Here is a 25,293-nt window from a genome sequence, read left to right on the forward strand (position 1 = left end):
AAAGCCGTCAAAAGTCTAAGTATTGATGCCTTCATTGCGAGCATTACCTTTTAAAATAGAGAAAGCCAAAGTAATACTTTGCTTCTGTAATTGTAGTGAAGACCTGAAATAACTAATTGCAGACTGATGCTGATGGGTACAGGTACATCAGCCTGTAATATACTTAGATTTATTTACTCAAACACCTACATGTATGTAGACTGGAATAGGTTTTGTAACCATGGTTCAAATGCATGTTATTGGATCAGGAATCTGGCGGTCCCTGGGAAAGCTTTAGCAGTTGTTTTAGTAAATCTGACAGACTTGAGAAAGGAATATTGCATCTTTAGAACTGCGGCTGCCAGAATTTAATGTCAACAATTAAAATTTATTTTGATCCTTACCTAGTGTTTATTACTGTTTGTATACACAACAGACCTTACTAATACAGAGATGCACTATTAGATGGAATTACCATCTGTTCAGAGTGAAATGCTGGCATCTGTCTTAGATTCTAAAAGTAAAATGATATTATTTCAAACAAAAACAAAATTAACTGCTCTTAGCAACTTCATTTTTACTCGTGCACTTACATACATAAAAAAGGTTTATTTGCAATGACCTACGTAATAACATCTGTATTCGTATATATTACTTTAACATAAGCCGTATGGCCCTTCTGTCTCTACTGTTCTTTTTGCCCTCTGTTTCACAATGGCAGGCAGCAATGATAGGCTTTTAAATACAGTTTTAGCTTTACAATATATTAAATATGTATTATAGTGCAAGACATTAAAACTACATAATTAAAATACACAAAATGTGACTTTGAATCTACTAAAATCCAGTATGCTCATTATTTTGACAGATGTGTCTTAACAGAATGTGACTGAAAAAAATTAAATAGGTAAAATTATAGTCAATTCATCTTAACTTAGTAGCTACAGGTACCACAGTGACACCTTTAGGAAAATATATACTGTATCTTTTAGTCCTGAATATTTTTAATTTCAGCAAATAGTACCATAAAGGCCAATGTTATAGATTTATAGATTCAGCTTTTCTGGGGGGTCTGGACTTAAGTAAACTAATAAGACTAGGCTCTCACAGTGTGCAGGGAGGTGGATTCTCAAACACCAAGGACATCGTAGTTTAAATACTGATGTTATAGCAAAGACTTTCTGAAAGGGTAGGTTTCTATTCCATATATCACAAAATAATAAATTGTGTCATGCCAGTGTTTAATGCATGTACACAGTGCATTAACTGTAACTGTAGTACATTTATTTGTGCTAGAGGAGACTTGAAAATGATTAAAAGATCAATACTTCCCTGTCACAGAAGCAAGTGTTACGATGCATTTAAGTAGTTAATTGCATAAGCCCCATAAAAGCTTCAAGTTTGGGTAGTGGGATGCTATAATTACAGTCCAAGCAACTGCCATTCATTAATGGTGGATTTCTAAGGGAGATTTGCTTGTTGTCATAAGTGGAGGCTATCTGTGTGCATTTTACAAATGATGAATTTTAGCATTTCTGCTTTAGCATCAGTAAATTGCCCCAGAGGCCTCAACCTCCCTATTCATGTTTAAAATGCTGACGCACACCTAACTTGTTTGGTGATGAAGTTTTGATTATTAAACCCTGTTTTCTGTTTAAACCTCTGCATTTATATTGAAATGCATTAGTGTTCTGCCCTACTTATGTAGGGAAAGCTTGTTACCTCACACCACCGTATTTTCAATTTGACGTTGTAAATTTCTAACAAAGCAATGTGATGCTAATTAGATTGTGAAGTCATAAATGATGTCTAAGTAGGAATTTACACCATGCAATATGGTTAGTGGGGTTTTTTTTTCCACCACTTTAAGACTAGCACTTATCAAGATGGACGAAAAGAAATAGCAATATGTTACAGTTTAACGAGAGAAAAGTATGTTAATAGTCCTGTAAATGCAAGCTTCTTTAAAAGGATGTCATTAATTCAGTTGAAATGAAGGTCTATCAATGAGCTCATAGTAAATACAATGGTGTACTGGGATGTAATTTCTCAGATTTTGAAGACCTATATTTTAGTCTTTATCGTGTTATTCTCGAAGTGAGGTTGGTACTCACAGTCGTCATAGGAACAGTTTACTTGGTCATGTTTCCATCATATCTCCCTTCCAGTTGTACACAATGAAGGTCCATTTTTTAAAAATCCTTATTTATCACAAGGGAGTTACTAATAGTTTAAAGTGGATATGGATTCCATGAATAAAGAACTAAGTACATCAGCAGTAGACAATAGCAGGTTACACTGCTTTGCTGAATCAATTTAACTCACACCTGTATGACCATGTCTTCGTTATCCAAACATGTCTTGCTGCCCTCCAGTGGCTTACTGTACAGCATTTTTTAAAAAGTCAGTATTTTTATTTCATAATTCCACTGTCCAGCGATCAGTACAAATGGCCTGATTAAATAGGTGTCACACTGAATGTTCCAATATTGGGAAAATAAAACTGAAATTGTCACATGTCCATACTTGCAAAGGGGCAGTCTTATATCAGCTTTCTTAGTGTTCTACTGAGCACCAGATTTTAGATAAGAGAAGATGGAGAGTAACATTTATTTTAGTTGGAGGATTATCTGTATACAAGACAATGGTTCATAAAATTATATATCTGCTTTGAGGAAGAACCTTTCAAAGGAACAGAGATGATGTGCCCCAAACTGTTTATTTGCTACTGTGAAATCATTGTACTGGGCTAATGGTTGCACTCTTGTTGACCTGAATTAGTTCACCTAGTGGTAAAATCTTATTTTGTCATATACCAGAATGCTAAAGAGAGGTCAGGAAGAAGCTACAAAAGTTTGGTTTTCTCATGAGCTTAGGTCCAAACCATGCACTGAGAATCATGTGGGCATATGTCTTCATAGAACTCCTTGAGAACAAAACTAGATTGGGGTATAACAGTTTAATCAAGGAAAGAACATTAATTATATTATTTAGGAAGTGATTAAGATTATTAAGGGCCCACAAGAGTTATGTCTTGTGGTCTGCATAGGATGGAATTGTAGATAACTGCATCAGAAGTCTGAAGACCAATTGAGGTTTATTTCAGGGTTGAGTGTAGATTTGTTTTTGGTTTTGTTTTGTTTTTTTTTAATACCAACAGTCCTCCCACTAGTATAGTAGCATGTTAATAGAGGTCTATGGAGTTTTGCACCTATTGTTTGTTTGACTAGCTATCAGGTTCATCATAAACAATGTGTTGTGTATATGAAATTAAGACCCAAACAATCTGGACAGCGATGCATGGGTAACCATTTGTTTTCTACACATAGCTCCAAGGAAACTCCCTGCCCCTCTTCTTGAAGCAGTAAACAGCACTGTGTTAAAGATAAATTGGAATGAACCTGAGGAACTTAATGGGCCTTCTCCCATCTACCAACTGGAAAGGATGGATTCATCATTTGCTATGTCAAAGGTAGAAGTAATGAAAGGAATCCGTTTTCCAGGAAATGGTTATTATAAATTCCTCAGTTCTACACTCCCTACCAATACATACTTTACAGGTAAATGAATTTAAATTACTTACAGAATGTTTAAAGTGTACTCTGCATTTCTCTTACCCTTTATTATCTTCTATATCATTTTTATTGCTTGATCTGTAGATTTTACTTTGAGTATTGTGTGATTGTTAGCTATGTAAAGACTAAAGACTACTTCAGTTGTGCTAAGTCTATAACTGAATGCATCATTTGAAAGTCACAAATTCCCACAAAGAACCTGTAGAAAACTTTATCGGACATGGGATTTTGATTCCTTTGGAATCAGACACTGAAACATATGCTATGATGAGCTATGCAGCAGACATGATAAATTTCCTTAGTGGTAAGTATAAACTGTGTTTTTACTTATTTGGCCTGAGATCTCTGATTCTAAAGTTTATCTGCTGCTTGGTTACCATTTTTGGCTATATCTAGATTGCCAAGAATTGTCAGGAAATGATATGCAAATTTCACAACGCATTTGCATATCTCCTGCTGACAGTTCTGTCAGGAAAGGATTTCACGACATTTGGCCCATCCACACAGGGCTAAATGTCAGGAAAACCCCCTCTGCTGATACACCTCTTCTTCCTCCTATAATGAGGATGGCTGGGATGTTGGCAGAAGGCTCCAGGATCATCAGACTTCTTTCAGGAGACTGCTGGTCTCCCAAAAGAAGTCTGCAATCTGGACATAGTCTTAGTGTCCCAGTGGCTGTGTGAGAGCTAGTACAGAAAAACATCTCTCTCTTGCTCCTGTTTTGGTTTTCTCTGGTATTCTGAAAGTGATAGGACAAAATGTCTTGGTGGTTTTGAACATCAGCATTCTGGCTGTGGGAATGTGGTGAGGGCAGAAGTGGAGGATTCTCCAGTTTGACCTATTGACTGTAATTTTTTGCTGTTTCTGGGTTACTGTCAGCAGCACTTTTTCAGTCCTTGCTTCTGGCTTGGGAGAATGAACTTTTTAGGAAAGCCTGTGAGGTATGCTGTGCTCCCTGGAAACACTCTGTTTCTGCTGATGCCTTAGTTGAGTGGACCTGACAAGTGTATTTCCAGGGCATCAAAAGAAAGTTCGGCTGAATGGGAAATGTCTAGGCCAATCTGATGATGATGGTGATGCCAGCTCATGATACTGATTGAATCTGATGAAAAAAATGAAGGCCAACGTGATCGCTTTTCTCTGGTTTCCTGTTGACAGACTGAATCAAATCACATTGCTCGATGCTACTGTGTCAACAGCCAGTCTTGTATTCGCTCATTTTGCTGACTTTGTCTTAAGCACAATTCTTCCTGATAGTGTATAGCAAGCCTATAGCAACAACCAGTGGACCACTCCTCCATACCTGATTGCTTGATGTTGATCCTCCAATATTGAAAACCTGTAACTTCTCCTGTGTGTTTTAGCCACAATTTTTTATTTCCCATTGTCTTTGTGCTTTTGTGGTCAAAACTGCAAGGGTATCAAGGGTGCAGTTTTTGCACAAGGGGCTATTGCTATTGGCTCCGTCTCTCTAGTAGAAGGGTTTTTCCCCCGTCACCCATTGGCAAATTAAGGGAGGAGAGCCAAAGAGCAGTGGATATCACTGATTCTTCCTCATATAATGCTCAGAGCACCAAGTGCTCCACTTTTCTTCAGTGGGGTACGACAGCTAGTGGGGATTGTTAAGCTAATTTGTTCTGTTGTCATAACTTTTGTGGTACAATCAAACTATTGTTTGACCAAGGGGCAGTTCAGCCAATGAGATTTTTTGTATTGAAACTGAGGGCACAGAGGAAGGAGAAAGTTTCTGGAGGTGGGTGAAGGGGACTCTGGCAGATATTGAGAGAGAAAGATGGGAGAAAATGTTTAAATTAACATTCCCTTTAGGTTGCCTATTGATGACTGATAACAATACCGATAAATGTAATTATCACTTGGGATTATAATCTTTCTATGAAGATCAGCTGCTAGTCACAGTATCTGGAGGTGGGATGGGGGTGAAATATAGTAAGCACTTTGTCCAGACATCTACAGATAACACTTGGCAATCAGGTTAAATCAGCCAGTATGATACCCAGAAATGTAGAAGTCATGTATCTTGACAACTCAATAAATTATCCAGAAATAAAAATCTGGGCAGCTGTACATTTAATCATCTGAATTCATGCCCCCGCTCCTTCCAAAATACGACTAGCAGGGATAGCGCAGAGAAATTGAAGAGTGAGATGAAAAAAAGACATGTATAGAAGGTAAAAATCCTTTTTAATGGTTTTCTCCACATATTTGTTCCCTAAATCTTTCCCTTTACTATGCGTGGCTAAGGTCAGGCACTTGGCTTGCCATGTATGTGATAGATGAGATGGTTTTACTATGTGTACAGCTGTGCATTTTTGACATGAAAGTGTGCCAGCCTGTATATTCCGGCTAGAAGAGAAGACAATTGTTTTAATTATTGAGCCTGAAAAAAGTTATTGAGAAAGCCAGGAGGCAAGTGATGGTGAAATGCTTATGTAGCACCTCATGCCATGAGGTGGTGCTCTCTGAAGATGGAATCCTCTCAAAGCCCTCATGATTCTAGTGTCTGAAAACCTCAAAAGCATTAAAAATGCATCTTTGCAATGTCCCTGTGAAGTAGGGAAGGAGTTGTCTCTATTTTATACATGGAAGAACTGATGCACAATGAAACCTAGGCTGAAGTTTTAAAGGTGCGATTGGGAGTGAGGTTCAACTGGAGTTGGGTGTCTGACTCTGTGGGACTCCTTTGAAAATTGCAAGCTTGCCCATGATCAGACAACATGTCTGTGACAGAGTGCAAGCATCGGTCAGGAGCCCAGGATGTTTTGGGAGCATTGCTGAGCTGGAAAGCATTCAGGGTCCAGTCTGAGGGGTACATATTGATTAATTTAGTTCAAAGGCAGCTCTGGATTTCTGGCTCTCTGTGGCTACGTCTACACGTGCCCCAAACTTCGAAATGGCCATTTGCATGGCCATTTCGAAGTTTGGGGCACGTGTAGACACGGCCTGTGAAGCCCAACCTGGAGCGTTTATAAAGAAATGAAAAAAGAGTGGTGACAGAGAGATAACAGTCATGTAGCATTTTAAAGACTAACAAAATAATTTATTAGATGATGAGCTTTCATGGGACAGACCCACATCTTCAGACCATTGCCTTACCAGAACAGACTCAATATATAAAGTACTGAGGTCCAAAAATGATCAAGGTTGACAAATCAGAAAAATGGTTATCAAGGTTAGTAAATCAGAAGACCAGAGAAGTAGGGGGTTAAGAGTGAGGCCAAACATCAAAGAATGTAAAAGAGTCCTTCTAATGGGTCAGGTAATTGATGTCCCTGTTCAAACTGCATGTTAATGTGTCGAATTTGAATATGAAAGTTCTGAGCATTTCCTCTGTAGATGGTTGTTAAAGTCTCTTTTCAGCAGAACACAAACTCTCATGTCGTTAACAGAATGGCCCACTCCATTAAAGTGCAAGCTGACATGTTTGTGTATTTGGAGATTTTTGAAGTTTGCTGTACGTCCATTCATTCTTTTTCAAAGAGTGTTGGCAGTTTGTCCTATGTATATGGCGTGTGGGCACTGTTGGCATATGATAGCATGTGTGATGTTAGTTGAGGAACAGGAGAATATGCCCATGGTTCTGTAATTAACATGGTTAGGTCCAGTGATGGTATCTCCAAAATAGATATGTGGACAAAGTTGGCAATGGGGCTTGTTGCAAGGAAAAGTTCCAGCATTAGTATTATTGTGGCACAGCCTGTGGTTGCTAGTGAGAATCCTCATAAGTTTGGGAGGGTGTCTATAGGAAAGAACAGGCCTGTCACCTAGGGCCTTCTGGAGTGTGGCATCATGATTTAGGATAGGTTGTAGGCCTTTAATGATGCATTGCAATGTTTGAGTTGGGGGCTGTAGGTAATGACAAGTGGTGTTCTGTTGTTGGCTTTTTTTGGGCCGATCTTGGAGTAGTTGGTTTCTGGGTATTTATCTATCCCTGCTGATTTTTTTTAAACTTCTCCCAGGGGGTAATTCAAGTTTATGAATGTTTGGTAGAGATCTTATAGTTTTTGGTCTCTGTCAGTAGGATCAGAACCCATGTGATTGTATCTCAGGGCTTGACTGTAAACGATGGATCGTGTTGTGTGTGCAGGATGGGAGCTAGAAGCATGTAGGTAAGTGTAGCAGTCAGTGGGTTTCCAGTAGACAGTGGTATTGATCAGGCCATCAGTGATTTGTACTGTAGTGTCCAGGAAACGTATCTCTCATGTGGAATGGCCAAAGCATAAGTTCATGGTGGGGTGCAAGCTGTTAAATTCTCTGTGAAATTCTTGTAGAGTCTCTTTATCATGGGTCCAAAGGTTAAATATGTCACTGATGTATCGTAAGTAAAGAAGGGGTAAGAGCTGAGGAATCATTGTTCCAAGTCAGCCATAAATATAGCATATTGTGGGGCCTTGCAGGTTTCCATAGCAGTGCTGCTAAGCTGGAGGTATAAGTTGTCCTCAAATCGGAAATAATTGTGTGTGAAAACAAAGTTACATAGGTCAGACACCAAATCAGCTGTGGTGATGTGAGGGATGGTATTCCTGATTGCTTAAAGCCCATCTTCATGTGGAATATTAGTGTAGAGAGCCTCTACATTCATGGTGGCCAGGATGGTGGTGTCAGGAAATGTGGTGTTGGAAAATTGTCTGGCTACTTCCTGTTCATAGTGGCCGTGGCTACACTAGCCCCCCACTTTCGAAAGGGGGATCCTTATGAGCCACTACGGCATATGCTAATGATGTGCGGTCATACATATGCAGTGCTTCATTGGCATAATGGCAGCTGGGCGCATTTTGAAAGTGCCTCTTTCAAAAGGCACACTGCCGATGTAGACAGGGGCCTTTTGAAAGGCCCCCCCTCTCAGATTTTGAAAGCCCCTTCTTCCAAAAACCAAATGGGAAGAAGGGGCTTTCAAAGTCCAGGGGTATTTCAAAAGGCCCCTGTTTACACTGGAGCCGTGCATTTTGAAAGTGACACTTTTGAAATGTGCGCAGCCATCGTTATGCTAATGAGGTGCTGCATATGCATGACAGCATCGCATTAGCATCTGCCGAAGTGGCTCATTAGCATCTCCTTGTTGAAAGATGGGGCTAGAGTAGCCTTGGACAGTCTGATTTATTAATGATGACAATGACACCCCCTTTGTCAGTTGGTTTGATTATAATGTCTGGGTTATTTTTGAAAAAAGAGTTGTTAGGGCTGCTGGGAGTGGCTTAGCTGTGAGACAAGATGCAAGTTATTCCTCCAGTATTTTTGTTTTTGTCCCATTCAAAAGTCCTTTATTTTCATTTCAGACCAGGAAGGGACTTAGGGGCCAAGTCTATTTGCAGTTATGTGAGGACATTAGTCCTTCCTAAATGGAGAAGATTCAATCAATGCAGTTGGGTAAAACTGTTGAAGATATTACTGTGCTATAAGATCATTTCTAAAGGAGAGGTAAGAGAAAGTCCATGGCTGTGTCTATACTTGCATTCCTCCTTCAAAAGTGACATGCAAATGAGGTGAAGATTTACATATCTGGTGGCTAATTTGCATATCTTTTGAAAGAGCTTCTTTCAAAAGAAAAAAAGCAGTGTAGACTCAGCTCTTTCAAAAATAAACCCGATTTTCGAAAGAACCCGTCTTCCCATAAAAAAAAAAAAAAGGGAAGAAGGATTCTATTGAAGATGGGGTTTACTTTCAAAAGAGCCACGTCTACACTGCTTTTCTCCTTTCAAAAGAAGAATATGCAAATGTGGTGCCAGGTATATAATCTGCACTTCATTTGTATTTTTGATTTCCCTGAATTGCTTGCCTCTTTCGAAAGAGGAATGCAGGTGTAGACCCAGCCCCTTGTGTTTTAGTCTCTGATTTTTCAGAAAGTAATTTTGGTTAATCTTGGTGGCGCAGGAGAGTTTAGCAGGCTACACCAGACCCTTGGACCTGAATTTAGAACTCCACAGTGTCCGTTTGCAGTTCTTCTCTTTCTTATACAGGGAGACACTAGGTAGCGTTGCACTCAGATATCCTGAGTGCCTTAACCACAAGATTATATTAGAATACTCACAAGTAAAATATATGTTGAAGGAGATGTATGGGGGCACTGTGTTAATGATTCCACCTCTGGAGACATTTTTAAAAATTCATATTGGGCAGTGAAACTCATTGATTTAATTACTACTCTGTATTTGCTGCAGATCCATAGGCAAGCACCACTACATAATTCTAGATCATATGATGAGGTGTTCTGACATGTATGTTGCTTTGTCAAATGAGGATAATGCTTTGGCTGTGAGCATGTGCTACCTCTATGTATTACCTTTTGCTTTGCACAGATAGCCAACACAGCAAACTCCAAGAGAACACAAAGAACCACACAATTAGATGAGGAGGAAAGGTACCAAGCCAAGTGAAGTGCAGGAATAGCACCTGGTAAACTCTGAGGATACTAAAAATGTATGTCCATGAGAATAGATGCAGCTCAGTCAGAGGCGGGCCTAGCCACTGCCTGCTAGGATGGATAATGATAGCCTTTTAAGGTACATCTTTATACACAGAATCAAACAAGTTACATATCATTGTATTACCCTCTGATGCACCTAGATACCAAATTCAATCAAAACATTGCTATCCATCATACTGTCATCCTGACTTTATCCTGGCCCTCAGTCAGTCTGTGCATGTTATCCATGGCGAGTATATTGGTACCAAGATGTTGCCTAATGACCTGTTGTGACTCCATTCTTCTGGAATGTGTTTACAGCTTATGCCTAGTACCTCTTAGGTATGTGTGCTTTTGCAGTATCAGCACTGTTCTTGCTAGATTCTGTGAGCAAGGCCTGCCTTTTCATCACAGCTCAACTTTGTTTTATAGTAGCAAAATCTTGAGCACTATTAGCTCAGGCTTCTACCAGGCCTGTGATATATGGGCTTGTGTTTCATCTTCTTACTCCAGATAAAAACTGGAAATGAATGTGTACCATATTTAGGTTCCTAAGTAAAACGTGATTGAGAAAAATGATTTTCTGTCAGTTGATGATCATATGGAAATTTTTAACACTGAAGCTGCCCTATAGAATAGCAAACATTGGGTGTAGGAAGTTATCCAGATGATCATGTGAATATCAAATGAGAATATGCTTTAAATTGGAACTGTAACTTTGAGCAAAAACATCCAATTATTTCAAACTACATTACGGTTTTTGTGATGCAGGCAAATATTCTGCTAGGACCAGTGAATAAAATGTTGAACACAATTTTACTTGTGATCTGAAATGAGAATGAAGAAATAGAGCAAATTCCATTCAGCACAGCAATAAATCTTGAGCAAACATTTTGTAGTCTTCAGAAGAAACAAATGTTTTCTCTGATAAATGGAAAACATAAGCCCTCCCAACTATTTCAGGCATATCAGAAGAAATTTATGGGATATATTATGATTAACTAAGACAGGTGATCACTTTACCATTACAGCATTAAAAGCATGTTTGGGATTTCTGTCAAGAGGTGCTATGTATTTTCAGATCCTGTTGAGTTTTCTCTCCATACACAGGTTTATCTTCACAAATAACCATTTAAACCATGTTTTCCTCTTCCATCAAAGGTCTTGAGCCTCCTTATGAATTTGATTTTTTTCAGCAAAGAGGAGAGCCATTCTGTCACATCCTGCCAAATAGCCATTGCCTGGCCAGTCTAGAAGAAAGACAGGAGGCAAGGGATGTAGTGCAAATCAGCCAGCCCACAGTTTTATGTACATACAATATGTGAGAGTAACAGGTTACCAATAATATGGTGCAAGAAGAGGTATGATTCCCAAGCCCTATCCCTCACCTCCTTTGATTAGGGGGTTACAAAGAGATGGGGAGGTGAGATCATCTCCCCATCACATGAGATATAGGAGTCCACCCCCACCCTTACTTGGCTCCCTTAGGAATGCTTTTCTTCAAATCCTTTCCCCATTCATTTTATCTGATAACTATATTCCCTCCATACTGAGTAACTTCACCCACCTGAACTTGGTTAAAAAAGGGCCTCCTACTCTTCCAGGCAGCAGGAAGGATGCTGCAGTGACTTTCTCCTGACTTGCCTCCAGCTGCTTCCTGTACGTCCCCAGAAACTTGCCTCCTTTATTTACTCCTTGCAAGAAGCTTTCAGTGTGCCAATGCCATATTTCCTCTAACTGCTCAGGCAAAGATCCCCTTAACTTAAGATTGCAGTGGGCACATTTCCACGAAAATTTAGTCCTTGCATTTTAAATGAATTCATAGTTTCATCTGGAAAGAAGACATTCCTCCCTTCCTTTGTAATCCCAAGAAGCCTAAACATCAGGCAATGGGGGGATGGATATAAAGAAAAAGGAATGATCCTGCACAACAAAGGGAATTATGCTACGTTATGAACAAAATATCTTAAAACATTTTCTAACGTGCACAACAAGGACTTGTGCAGCAAATGTTCCAAGCTGACACTGACCTCGCCAGCATTACAGGGGTAATATTTTCACTAAGATGAACTGTTTTAGTTAGGCGTAGACATGCTTTCTATCAGCATCAGGCATCTGCTTTTTCTCTCTCTTCTATATTATAAAAAGATTTATTACAGTCAGGACAGAAAAACTCCACTTGTTCATGAATTCTCATATTTACTTCTTGTAGCATAATAGGTCAGCTGTGCAGCACAGACTCTGTCCTCCACTTGCTTTTTTTATCCCCTCAAAGACTCCAGAGCCAAAGTACATTGTTGTTGGTGTTCACTGGCATTCTGCACTGGTAGGTTTGAAATTTATTTTCCTGTCTTTGAACAAAAAGTTTCAAGGTAGGTAGTATCTCCAAGAGCACAGGTTCTGCAAGCAATACATTTTGGTCCTGATCCTGAAACTGACACTGTGCAGAAAGAACGCTGTTCCTAAATGGCCTCTTAGTGTCTGCTGGTGTGAAACCAGTTGCAGGATCAGGGCCTCGTTATTTTGTTTGCTGATTTGTGCTAATAGCCAACTGGTTCATTAACTTCCAGCTCCACGTCTTCTGTTTTTAACTAGCTTAATTTCAACCCACTCTTTGAATTTTGCCATTTTAGCCTTTTGTACCTTTTCCCATTAACAGCTGAGTTCACAATTTGGGTAAATTGGCATGTCTTCCATCCTCTTGAATCTTTCATAAGAAAAATAGAACCCCACTGTTCACACTGTCCAAGAGATCATTTTACCTTTTTTTGACTCAGTGTTCTATAGCAGAAGGAAAAAGGGTGGCATAAAATAAATAGAATAAAAAAAAATCAAAGATATACCTAAACAGAAGTGTTCAGCTCAAGAAATCTTTCTTAATCTTTATGTATTTTAATTTGAAGTGCCCGAGTATGAAGATAGGAGTGTTCCTCAGTATGATGGATAAACTACTGAATTACTAATGCACATGAAACAGCAGAAAAATCTCTTCTGAAGAGGGGTTCAAAATGCATTTCCACATGCTTCATTACATTCTGGAAGATGTTGGCATATTGGAAAAGCACCACAGAAGAAATCTGCAAGGATCTTGGTCCTTCATCAACATCTTCATTAACTGATACAGGCTTGGTCTATTTTGTTCCACAAAAGCCAACTTTGGCACCAACTACGGTGGTGCATACGTGACTTGATCACAGTCTTTTAGAGGGGGAAAATCTATAACACTGAATCTCACCATATCTACTGTTTCTCCTTACTGCTTGCTGCATCCCACTAGGACCACCCTGAGGCAGTGAAAAAACCAATATGTAGAAGAGAGATTTTTTTTCCAAGTTTTCCATTTTACCACTTTAACTTTTTTCCTGTCTCTGAGAGATTTCCCTAAACTTCAGAACAAATGATGCAAGCTCTTTTTGGTGACCCTCTAGTAAAGAATCCAGGATGCTGAATATTTTTGTAATTATGGACACATGTCCATGACTCATGCACATTTCAGTTAGAAAGGAGAAGAATGGCAGAGCTTGACCAGAGATGCACACTGATGTAATATCATATTTTTAAGGTTATGCCTTACTAGATGTTAACTTCCTGATGAGTATTTACTTTTTCAGTGAGACCAGAAAGCGACATCTAGGACATTTTAATAGCCTTGACTTCAGTGTTAAGTCCTTTTTATTGTACATTTCTGGTATAGTTGTACTTTGGTACGACATGCATTTGGAGAAAACTGCCTGGCCTAATTCAATACGTGAGAAACACCTTAATCTCATGCCCAGCCTTCCTTTATTTGGAAAAGATTATAAATGCCAACCTCCCACTTCCCTTCAAAATGTCAAAAACGAACGAAAACCCAAACAGTCGGTTAGCTACTACAATGTGTGTTGATCAGAACTGCTCAGTCACTCAACCAGAGCCATGTTTATAGGGCACCCCAAGTTGTATTAAGGTGCCCCACTTTACAGGAAGGATCCCAGCACAGTGCAAAAGGATACAGAAAGGTGTAAAGCCTGGGGCTATGTTATCTTTCCATGAGAGTCTGGGTGAGGGTATGATCCCTTACTCTTATCCAAAGTATACCATGGATTCTGTGGAGAATGATGCTCTGGAGGCATCAGAAATTCTGTCCATGTGGAATGGGAGATCTATACAAGGAAGTTCTCCCATGGATCTCTGGGCCATGTTTGGTTCAATACTCTATTTAGCACATTGTTCTGCTGCATTTTTATCCAATTTGATGAAATATAGTAACTATAATTCTGAGAGGCTAAAACATGTCATTTCACTTACTCTGATCCTTATAAAGGTTGTCTGCTTTTAAGATGTGGTTTCCTCATTCCCGGATTTTGACTTTTGAATAGAACTCTCCAGACAGACATGTATGGAAATACATGCATTGACTGTAATTGTATTGTGCATATAATGAGGAAATGTTCATATAAATATTATCAGTATGCATTTCAGCTTCTAATTGATCCTCCAGAGAGATCAAATTAATACCATGTGTAAGTTTGATGGGCTTTATCAATTGAGTGACTGCTTAACAGAGTAAAGAAATTAAAGGATTAAAAATGTGTGCTTGTTACGATTCAATATCTAAGGTCTAAAATCAATCCTCTCATAGACTGAACAATGCCATTGCATCAAAGCTATCATTCAGGATTAGACTGATGATTAGTTGAGGAAAATTTTTTGTATATACACAAATTCAAAAATCAAAACTTACCTTCTATTAAGGTTGCAAAATAAAACACTTGTTATGAAAGCCAGAATAATGTCTGCCGTGCAAACGTAATTCAGAAACGTTGCATGTGCTGTATCATACTTTTAATGACATGCTGACATGAATGTGTAGTTATTTCTTTTTATCATCCTTATTCAATCTTCCCTTATTCAATGGACCTGCATTTTATTTACAGCACACCATCTCTGTCATCTAATCTAACAGAATAACTGTTAGCAGCAGTAGGTTGTTATCCTCTAAGTGGCTAAACCACTGGAAAGAGATTACCTGGGGAAGGGGACAGGTGGCAGATGGCAGCAGTAGCAGTCACAGGGGTCCCCTCCTCCTGTTCCCCTTCCACCTACACACACTCTTCACACAGTGATCCACTGCACCTTTTCCCCTTGTTGAGCTCAGCTTCCCATGGGAGGCAATGGTAGAGTGCCACATGGTGACTGGGTGGGGATGGGGAAAGTGATCACCCGTGGCTGCTGTTGCCACCTACCCCTGCTCCCCATTTCCTGTCCCAGGCAATCTTTCCTCTCCTGTCCAGGATGGCTAGGACAATTATTGCAGGGCCTCCTAAAGCACAGAGCTTTGGGTGGCTGCCCCACCTCATCCTGTATGTATCCTCAGTGCCTGTCTGGAGAGTTCAATTCAAAAGTCAAAATGGCTCTGACCAGAGGAAATATTGAGAACATAGGTCACAATTTCCTTACTCTCAGTTCTGATGTCCAGAACTACATCAGACTTCTAGAGGAGGAACTGTGATGTCCCCTGACTGAATAGACCTTGTCAACTCTGGCCCTGCCCTTGAGTGAGATTCCCTTTTTAAGTCCCCCTCTGAAACCTGCTCACTCATGCATGTGACGAAGTGGGTCTTTGCCCATGAAAGCTTATGCACCAAAATATCTGTTCGTCTACAAGCTGCCGCAGGACTTCTTGTTCTTTATGAAGATACAGACTAACTAGGCTACCTCTCTGTTACTTATGTTGGATGGAATCTCTGTAGAACTGAAATTCCAGCTTCTAACAGGGCTAGAAAAAGGCAGTTCTCTGACTCCAGGGCTCTCTGCCAAGTTTCATGATCCTATGACAAAACTTGGAAGCACAAGAGCTTCTCATTGAAATAGTTGTTAAAAATTTTAGAAATTGCTAAAATGACACATTTTTCCATAAAGTGAGCCTTTGAAATGAATAAACTGTTTTAGTTAAAACTTTTTGAAATATTTAACCCAAAGTAGACAGTGTTAGAAATATTTTGGTTTGATCAGTTAGAACAACAGAAAGCCATCATAATTCTAGGACTGGAAGGTCCTCAAGAAGTCATCTAGTTCAGTCCGCTGTACTCACTGGAGCACTAAGAGTTACCTAGACCATCACTAACAGGTGTTTGTGCAATCTGTCATCAGAAATTTTTGTAAGTAGATTAGACAATATTTGTATGCTATTTATTCTAGTGTTTATCCACTTGTACAGGCAGTGTTTCTTAATGGCCAGCCTAAACCACTTTTGTAGTTTATACCCATTGCTTATGGCCTTCTCCTAAGAATTTTCTCCCTTTTCCTGTAACAACTTTTTATGTACTTGGAAGCTATGTCCTCTGTCTTTTCTTTTCCATACCCAAGGATTTTTTTTCTCAGCCTTCCCTGATGAATCATGTTTTCTAGACTTTTAATATTTTTTTATTGGTCTGGTCCGGACCTTCTCAATTTCCCTGCCTTTTTTTCTGATATGTGGCATCAACAACTCCACACCATATTTCAGCTGAGGCCTAATCAGCTTGGAGTATAGTGGAAGAATTATTTCCCATGTCTTCTTTACAACAATCTGGCTAACTCATCCCAGAATGATGTTTGCTTTTTCACGACAGTGTTACACTGTTGACCTATATTTAGCTAGTGATCCATTATAATCCTCTGATCTCTGTGGGCAGTACTGTTTCCTCGACAGTCATTTTCCACTTTCTTTTTTCTTTTTTTTTTTGTATGCACTTTCTTGTTCCTTCCTAAGTGAAGTACTTTGAATTTGTCCTTATTGAATTTCATCCTGTAGCAGTTTGGAACTCTTGGCCGTGACGCCTCCTGCTGGTCACTCAGGGAATTAAGTCTAAGTCCAGCCTCCCAACAGCCACTCCTGGTGGTGTCTCACCCACTGCTACCTTTTTTTTGTCCATTCTTCACCACTCGTAAGGACCCACATCCCTCACAGACCACAGTGCCCTTCCCTCAGGGTGCAACCTCATGGCATGGTCCTCCACTCCCAGAGAACCCCAACCCCCCATACCCATCTTGCCTCAGTGACCTACTGTCAGCAGTCATCTAGCCCCTGCCACAGGGCCAAATTGCAGACTGAAATGGCAACACAACATTGGCAAGGGGGTGTGAACCTGCTGCCTTTTCCTGCTTTGGCTACTCCTCTGCAGCCTTAGTGCCTCCCTGGGCCTCTGTCACTGGGCCTCAGCCTGGGTTTTATTCAGGCATGAGCTCCCCTGGCTCACTGTGCTCTCCTTCAGCACTACTCTGTCTGTGATATCCCATGCTAGCAAGCAACTAGGTCCCACTCTCTCCAGAGCTCCTTCTCTCCATATAATCCAATACAATCAGCTAGGCCCTGATTGGCTATTTCCAGCCTTCTCCTAGGCCTGGGTTTAACCATTATTTTCCTGGAGTGGGGCCACCATCTTGCTACACATTCTATTGACTTTGAACTGTTTCTCCACTTTTTCCTGATTATTAATTCTATCATCTGATGTACTTGCGACTTTTTCCTGGTTGGTGGTTATAATTGTACTCTCTATGCCATTATCTAAGTTAGTGATGAAGGCCTTGAATAGAACTGACCCTTGTGAAACCCTACTTGACATAGAATCATAGGGCTGGAAGGGACCTCAGGAGGTCATCCAGTCCAGCCCCCTGCTTCAAGCAGGATCAACCCTATCTAAGTCATCCCATCCAGGACCTTGTCAAGCTGGGACTTAAAAACCTCTAGGGATGGAGAATCCACCACCTCTCTAGGCAATCTATTCCAGGGCTTTACCACCCTTCTGGTAAAGTAGTTTTTCCTAATATCCAACCTACTCCTCTCATTCTGTAAATTCAGACCATTGCTCCTTGTTCTGATATGTCCTCCCAGCTTCACAGTATACCACTGTTAATTACTCTCTGGGAATGGTGTTATGCAACTGTTACACACTTGCTTTACAGTAGCTCCATTTAGTTTGTATTTCCTTACATTAGTTTATGAAAAGGTCATCTGAGAACATGTAAAAAGTCTCACTAAAGTCAAATTGTACCACATCTACTGCTTTCCCACCTCAAAAAGTCTTGTTACCCTGTCAAAGAAAGCTGTTGGTTGGTTTGCCACAATCCATGCTATTACTTATCTTTTACATGTTTACAAATTAATTGCTTAATTATGTCCTCCTTTATTTTTCTAAACCCTGAAATGGTCTATAATTCCCTGGGTTGTCCTTATTTCCCTTTTCGTAGATCTCTCCCATCTCCCATGAGTTTTTGAAGATATTCACTGATGACTCAGATATCTTCTCATTCGACTCCTTGAACATTTTTCATCAAGCCCTGGTGTCCTGAAGACTTGACTAAATAATTGTTAACTTCTTGTGTCCCCATTTTTTCCCTCTGTTCTTTCCTCATTTTCACTGACATTCACTATTAAATATCTACTACCAACTTTTTTTTTTTGGAAAAACTGAAACAAAAATGCTACTAGGACTTCTGCCATTTCCATATTTTCTGTTATGTCCCCTCCTCACTATCGAGTAACAGGTCTGCTCTGACCTTACTCTCTTCCTCTTGCTTCTAATGAATTTTTAGAATGTGTTCTTTTTACCCTTTTTCTCTCTAGCTAGTTTAATTTTGCTTTGTGCTTTGACATTTCTATGTTGTCTGTATGTACTTGTGTTTGTTTATATGCATCCTTTGCCAGTCCTTCTCCCTTGCCCTCCAGAGAGAGACGGATTTGTGCTCCGCTCAACAGTCTTCTTTATGCAGCCTTCCCTGTTCCTGACTGGCTGCTCCAGCAAGGCTGTAAGCTCTCTTCTGTATCCCTTTCCAAGAATGCCTTAACTCCTCTATTCCCTGGGTGGGGCAGCTGACCCAACACAAAAATCCTTTTTTGAAGATCTTCTGGTTAAGCCAGGATTGTCTCCTGCCACACTTTCTACCTTTCCTGTGTGAGGGATTATTTGCTCTGATGTCCCTTTAAAAAACTGCCAACTCTTGCATACTTGCTTTCTCAGGGATCTTTTCTATCAACTTAGTGAATATACTAAAGTTTGCCTGTGCAAAATCCATGTTTTATTTTACTGTTTTTCTCCTACTCTTCCTCAGTATCATGAACTGTATCCTTTCACCACCATTGTCACATATGCTGCCTTCCACATTCAAAAGTTCAACCAGTGCCTCCCTATTTGTCAAAATTAAATCTAGAACAGCCTCCCCGGTAGCTATATTTATCATATGAAATAAAAAATTCTCTCCAATACATGTCAAAAACTTGTTGGCTTAACTGCACCTGTTGTATTATTTTCCCAACAGATGCCTGGATGGTTGATGTCCCTCATTACCACCATGTCCTGTACTTTGAAGGACTTTGTTAGTTGCTTTAAAAAAAAAAAGAAAGAAAAAACTTATCTACTTCTTCCCAGTTAGGTGATCTTCAGTAGATCCCTACCATGATATCACCTTTGGTTTTTTACCACTTTTATTCTTATCCAGATACTTTTGACAAGTCTGTCTCCTATTTCTATCTTAAACTCAGTCCAAGTGTATACATCTTTAATATATAAGGGAATGCTGCGTCCCTTTTTCTCCTTCTGTCCTTCCTGAGTGTTATGATGTGATTTGAACTGTGTCATATTTGTGTTTATTCACTAGCATTTGAAAGTTCTTGCTTGTTCCCCATATTAATTAGATTTCCTCCATCTTCTCTTTTTTGTTATCTCACTTAACCCTGCTACAATGGCCTACGCTCCCCCAGATTTCAATTCTACATGTATCTCTTCCTGGGCCCCTAACTTGATTGGAAGGAATAAAGAGAAAACCACCTGAATTCCCACATTCTTGACCCTTATTCCCAGAGCCCCGTAGTCACTTGAGATTTGTTCAGGGTCTTGCCATATAGTATCATTAGTGCCCACATAGTAGAGTAGCATGGGGGTAATAGTCAGTGCTGTTTGATCCTCGGCAATTCCTTTAATATCTCAGATACAGACCCCTGACAGGCAGCATCACATCCGAGTTGTAGGGCAACCATATCTCCCTGTGCCAACTATGGGACATGAAGATATGGGTGGAGCGCCAGCCCCTCCTGGCTCCACCAAGCCCTGGGGAGCCAGGAAGGAGGTGGCAGCTGCTGGCCCACTTGGGAGCCCCAGGGAAGCAGCAGCCACTGGGAGCCCTGGGGAAGTGGCATCTGCCCGTGCTCCCTGAACCCCAGGGAAGTGGCAAGGCTGCAATGGCTGCCCACACTCCCCCACTTTCCTGAGGCTCAGGCAAGTGACTCCCACCAGCAACTGCACCTGTGCAGCTGCTCATGGAAAAGGTCAGCTGGAGAGGTCTCAAATATGGGACAATGAGTCCCTTTTAAAAAATAAGTTGATATGCCTTTTTCGTGTCCCAAATACAGGACCATCCCACCTAATATGGGATGCATGGTCACCCTACCAAGTTGACATGTGAAGCTGACAGATGCACCTATTCCTGGAGTGGTGACTGAAATTTTTCCAGCTCTGGGAGGACCTGGCTTCTCTTCCATTTTTTGGGCTGGTTTCTCATTGCCAGGGCAGCAAAATAGTTCATCACTATCATGGATGGGTTAGGAACAGGAGTGGAGCACTGGGTCTCTCTCTAAAAACAATCATAGCCTACTTCATGGGTAGCATAACAGCAGCCCTCATTAACTGAATAGCATCCTCAGCCTTGGATATCTACATATGAATATGCTCAATGAATTCCTTGGCAGCATTCCGAGTCACCGCTTCCTGTAGTTCTTCCACTTGATTCTTAGGTGATTGTCACTGGAATTTCCTTTCACACTGGATGGTTTCTCTAGCTTGGCTTCTTCAAAGTGGGAAATGCAGGCCACAATCTTTGCAAATCCACACCAGGACTTGGGTAAAGGCATCCCTGGTCCAGTTCTGTCAGGATGAAGGTGCAAGTGGAGGAGAGGGGAGCAGTGTTATCAGTGGTGCAGCCCTTCCCTAGCCACAATGGTTTTATTATGGCTCCCTCTTAAAAACTCTCCCTTTGCTACCCCACCTTGGTTGTGTAGGTTTTGGTTTTATGGGCTTTTCTCCTATGTAAATCCTACCCTGCCCCCCACCCCTTGTTAATCACACAAGGCAGGGTGATCACAAGGCTGATTGAGGATAATCCAGATAACAAAGTCTCAAACAGTCCCCAGCACACAATCCTAACTAAACCTGTAATTTTAAGTAACTTGAGAGAGAAAGAAAAACACGAACAACCAAGAGCCAAACAAGCCCACTCAAATTTTCTTCATTCAAAATGGTGATTTTCTTCTCTCCCTCTCAAAGTACTATGTTTGCATCCCCCTGTTCACTAGCTCAGTGCTTCAGTTGGGATCTCTCTCCAGTTCAAAGTGGTTTCCTTTTTTGTTCCAGGTGCTGTAGATGCCATGGTTAGATAAAGAAAGAAAAAAAAATTACTTGAGGCATCTGCTGTCCATTCTGAGACTTGCTTTGCTCTTTGAGTGGCATCTCTAGCTGCGGTTCAAGAAACAGAAAGCCTGCCTGGAGAGGAACACCCAAGCTGTTTGTTTATCAAGAAGTATATGTTTTTCCCACACACATTTTCCTGCTGAAGAATGATATTTAACCAGGTGATGGTCCACTTGGTTTCACTGACACCTGTCTAGTGTTTCAGCTTGCCTTTTGTGTCTGAGGATCTGGTTTATGACTGCTCCCTAGACTTGGAACATATCTTAGAAATACCACAAAGAAGATATTCAATATTTATATTCAATATTGCACATACATTTTCCCAGGACAATAATGAGCAGCGCATTGTGACTTTTGAAATGACACTGCACAGGGCATACTTTGTGCAAAATGTATCAATCCTGTGAAAGGGGGTGAACACAGGTATACAGGCAGTCACAGAATGTTTCACGGAACAAAATGCTGGAGCTGAGAAAAAAAGTGATCACTGATTAGTGTCTCTTAGTTATCACCCAGTGAAGCTATGATACCTTCTCCATTTTCATTTTATGACCTTATAAAAAAAGATTGACCCACATGTGCATAGTGGAGGTTTAGGAGTCTCTGCAAAAGCTTTTAAACATTCTTCCTATGACAGCTTCGGTCAAGTGGCTTTGCAGGTGAATGAAATTGTACTTGAATCTATCAAGGCCATCTTCAAGACTTACATGATTGTACTTTTGCAGGTGAAAGACTAGACAAAAAGTATTATCTTCCAGCACAAAATTCTGAAATTATATTTACACATTTCTCCTGATTGCATGTTTCGTTTATTCAAGCCATCCACAATAGTGGCAAGCAACATCATTCAAAAGCAGCACTTTAACAGAAAGATTAAAAATGTTTGTCTGTTTGGTTGCCATTGGCTGTGGTTAATGTAGGCAGGGGAAGGTATTGCCTTCCCAAAACTGCCCACATTTTCCTGCTGCCAGGGAGGGCTGGAGCCATGGTGTGGCAAGCCCAGTCCTCCAGATATCTAGGACAGATCAGGACATGATGATATCTAGTGAGCATGTGCAGACCAAACTACAACCAAGACTCTCCTGTCAAAGGGTATTTCTACCCAGCAAAGTTATTTCAGTATAGAAGTCCTTAGTTTTAAATAACTTTGCTAGCATCTATACTATGCAATCGCTCTTTTGAAATAACTTTGAAATAGCACCCATATGAAGCTGTGTTTTCAAGCAATGAAAATAAACACAAGTCTCTACAAATAATAGCTCTTCAAGTATGTAAGTATTTCCAGAATGAAACAAGATCACGAATTTTTGTTTCAGAATTCCCATCTTCTTTCAGGTTATTCATGCTTCCTGCCAAATACATTGGAACAGATGAACCATCTCTGAGTCTAACTGTATACTGACAAAAATTATTACATTAGAGAACAGTATGGAGTAATAACTGAATTCAGTAGTACTATTTTTACAACTATTAGAATGAAAACATCAATTATGCCAAGCAACGTTGTTCATATAATAGCAATTTGAGTTAGATGGCAGAAATGTCATATCCCAAATTATTAAGGATTTATTGATCTCAGCAATTTAATTTTCTACATCTTTTTTTTTCACAAAAATCCCTTAAAAGTCAGGATGGAGAGTATTCTGAAGTGCGGCAAGATTACTCTTACACCACTTATTTTCATCCAAAGCATGTTTGTTTGACATTTGTTAAGAACTATGTGTACTAACCTCAGATCCCTATTACCTTAAGATTAATTGAGAAAATAAATGGAGAAGCAGACAACCTGGAATCTTGACTTCTTAAAATTGCTGACCCAATTACTGCTAAACCCTTTGCTGACAAGTTAATATCTCTCTTTAAACTGGTAAATTGCACCATTTGGGGGTGTACTGGAGTTAGTCCGTTGGCTAAAAGAAAATGTAAGTTTGATTTAAATAATTATTGACCTATCTTGACCTGTTCATTTCACTTCCACTGCTCTTCTCAAGGTAAGCAATTATATTTTATAGCAAAGGATGGTAATCAATGTACAGGAGCTATCTTTATTGATTTAACTAAGGCCTTTGATCTGGTGATCACCAGCTATTGCTATCTGTGTTGGCCTCAACAATATCAGGTACATCCACTGTTTTTTGATTTTTACTATGAGCAAAATTAAGAAATTTTATTTGTCTTAACTGAAATTAAAGATTTGTTTGAGCCCTTAAAAGATATTTTGCAGACCAGACATGAACATTACAGTCTTACAATAGTATTTTTGGGGCCTCGAAACTGACCTGCTTTGTCACCTAGTTACTTAATGGGAGACTGTGTCTGATTTTTTCAAACCAATCCTACTTATGCACATAAGTTCAGCAGATAAATGGATGTCTATGGCTGTAATTCTATCATGTTTCTCATATGCCTGATTTATAAGCAAAAACGAATAATTATTAATTGGTTTAAATATTCTTACTTTCACACAAACAAGCACATTATAATACTTTTGTGTCATGTTAAAGTTTAAGAAAACCTGTTTATTTTATTATTTTATATTCTATGCTTCTGTATTCTGGTTTGGAATGCAAGCAGAAGTGTGAATTTATAAGGAAAACCATTTTTATTGTATTTCCATCACTAGCAGACAATCTCCAAGAAAACATATTGTAAAGTTCTCATGTCAATTCTGCAGCCCATCAAAGTCCAAATGATCTGAAGAAGCATTTGGCCTCTGTCATGCTCGTAAAGTGGTGCCCTTTTGTGGATTATCAGAGCACCTCCAAATAACAATACAGTAATTCTAATTTCTTCATGATCTTGTTCTCACTTCATGCATCTTTTCTCTTTCCCTCTTTCTTCTTGCTTTTGCTTCTTTTTCACCTTTTTCTTGATCTTTTTCCTCCTCCTCCTCCTCCTCCTCCCCTTTGTTTTGTTTCAGGGGCTGAGGTAAATGATTTTTATACTTAGAAAGCTGTGAAGTTTGTGGTCATTAGGACCTCCTCTTCTAATTAGTTCCATAGCCTATGTCCTATTGGCCAAGAAAATTCAGTATCCTGTTCTGATGAGCCTCATCCTTGAGGTTGACAAAGGCTGTTGGGAGAAGTCATCACCAGAATGAAAAGGACATTCACTATATTTCATTGAGTCTCAAAGTTTCATAGGGAGACTTTAAATTTAACTGTGTATTCTATGGAGAATCAGTGTATTGAGAAGATCATTGGGTGATGTGCTCTTGGCAGTTCGTGTTCATGAAAAGAAGGGGCTGATGCATTCTGGACTAGCTGACATTTAAAAAAAAGTTTAAAGAATTTATCTGTTTGTTGTGAGTTGCAATAGTTTAGCTTGAAAGTCATCAAGCTATGGATCATTAATGACTAATGAATATTTGATAAGAAAGGGCATGGTCTTTTGGTTAGTTGTAGATGGTAGAAAGCAGTTTGTAGCTATTGCTGTCCAGATAACCAGCAGAAATGAAATTAATGAAACCTATGAACTTGTTAATAGTCAATCACTAAATGTAACATAGTGGAATTCACAATTAAAGACATAATTTCTCCTTAATTTTTACATTTTGTAATTTATTGTTCTGCTTTTATTTGCACTAAGACTTGCACATTTGCTCATAACTTTTTTTAAGTATGATGCCTCGTATTCCTCAACATCAACATTCCTTGATTTTGATCACCACAGTCTGATTGCTTGTTTTACAGGCACCTTGTTTTCTCAGTCTGTTTTTATCCTTCTGAGGTGTTATTTCCATTATTTACTTGACTGATTCTTCTATTAAGTCCTCTGTCTGGAAGCACTGTCTCTTTCTAATATCCAATGCTGTTAATAGATTCACTTATGCAGGCACTCAGTACTCCACATCGCTTAATCTCAGACTTTGGTATTCAATCAAGAACCTGATTAT

General features: G+C 39.7%; 1 protein-coding gene across 1 annotated transcript in view; it reads left to right on the forward strand.

The window, feature by feature from the left end:
- Nucleotides 1–25,293, forward strand: part of USH2A (usherin) — a 581,084-nt gene that overhangs the window by 137,589 nt on the left and 418,202 nt on the right. Inside the window, exon 20 of the mRNA XM_074989966.1 lies at nucleotides 3,309–3,539. Within this exon, the coding sequence (XP_074846067.1) occupies nucleotides 3,309–3,539 (231 nt within the window). The remainder of the gene's footprint in view (nucleotides 1–3,308; nucleotides 3,540–25,293) is intronic.

Source organism: Carettochelys insculpta, chromosome 3 (assembly GCF_033958435.1).
Source record: "Carettochelys insculpta isolate YL-2023 chromosome 3, ASM3395843v1, whole genome shotgun sequence".
NCBI classification, from domain to species: domain Eukaryota; kingdom Metazoa; phylum Chordata; order Testudines; family Carettochelyidae; genus Carettochelys; species Carettochelys insculpta.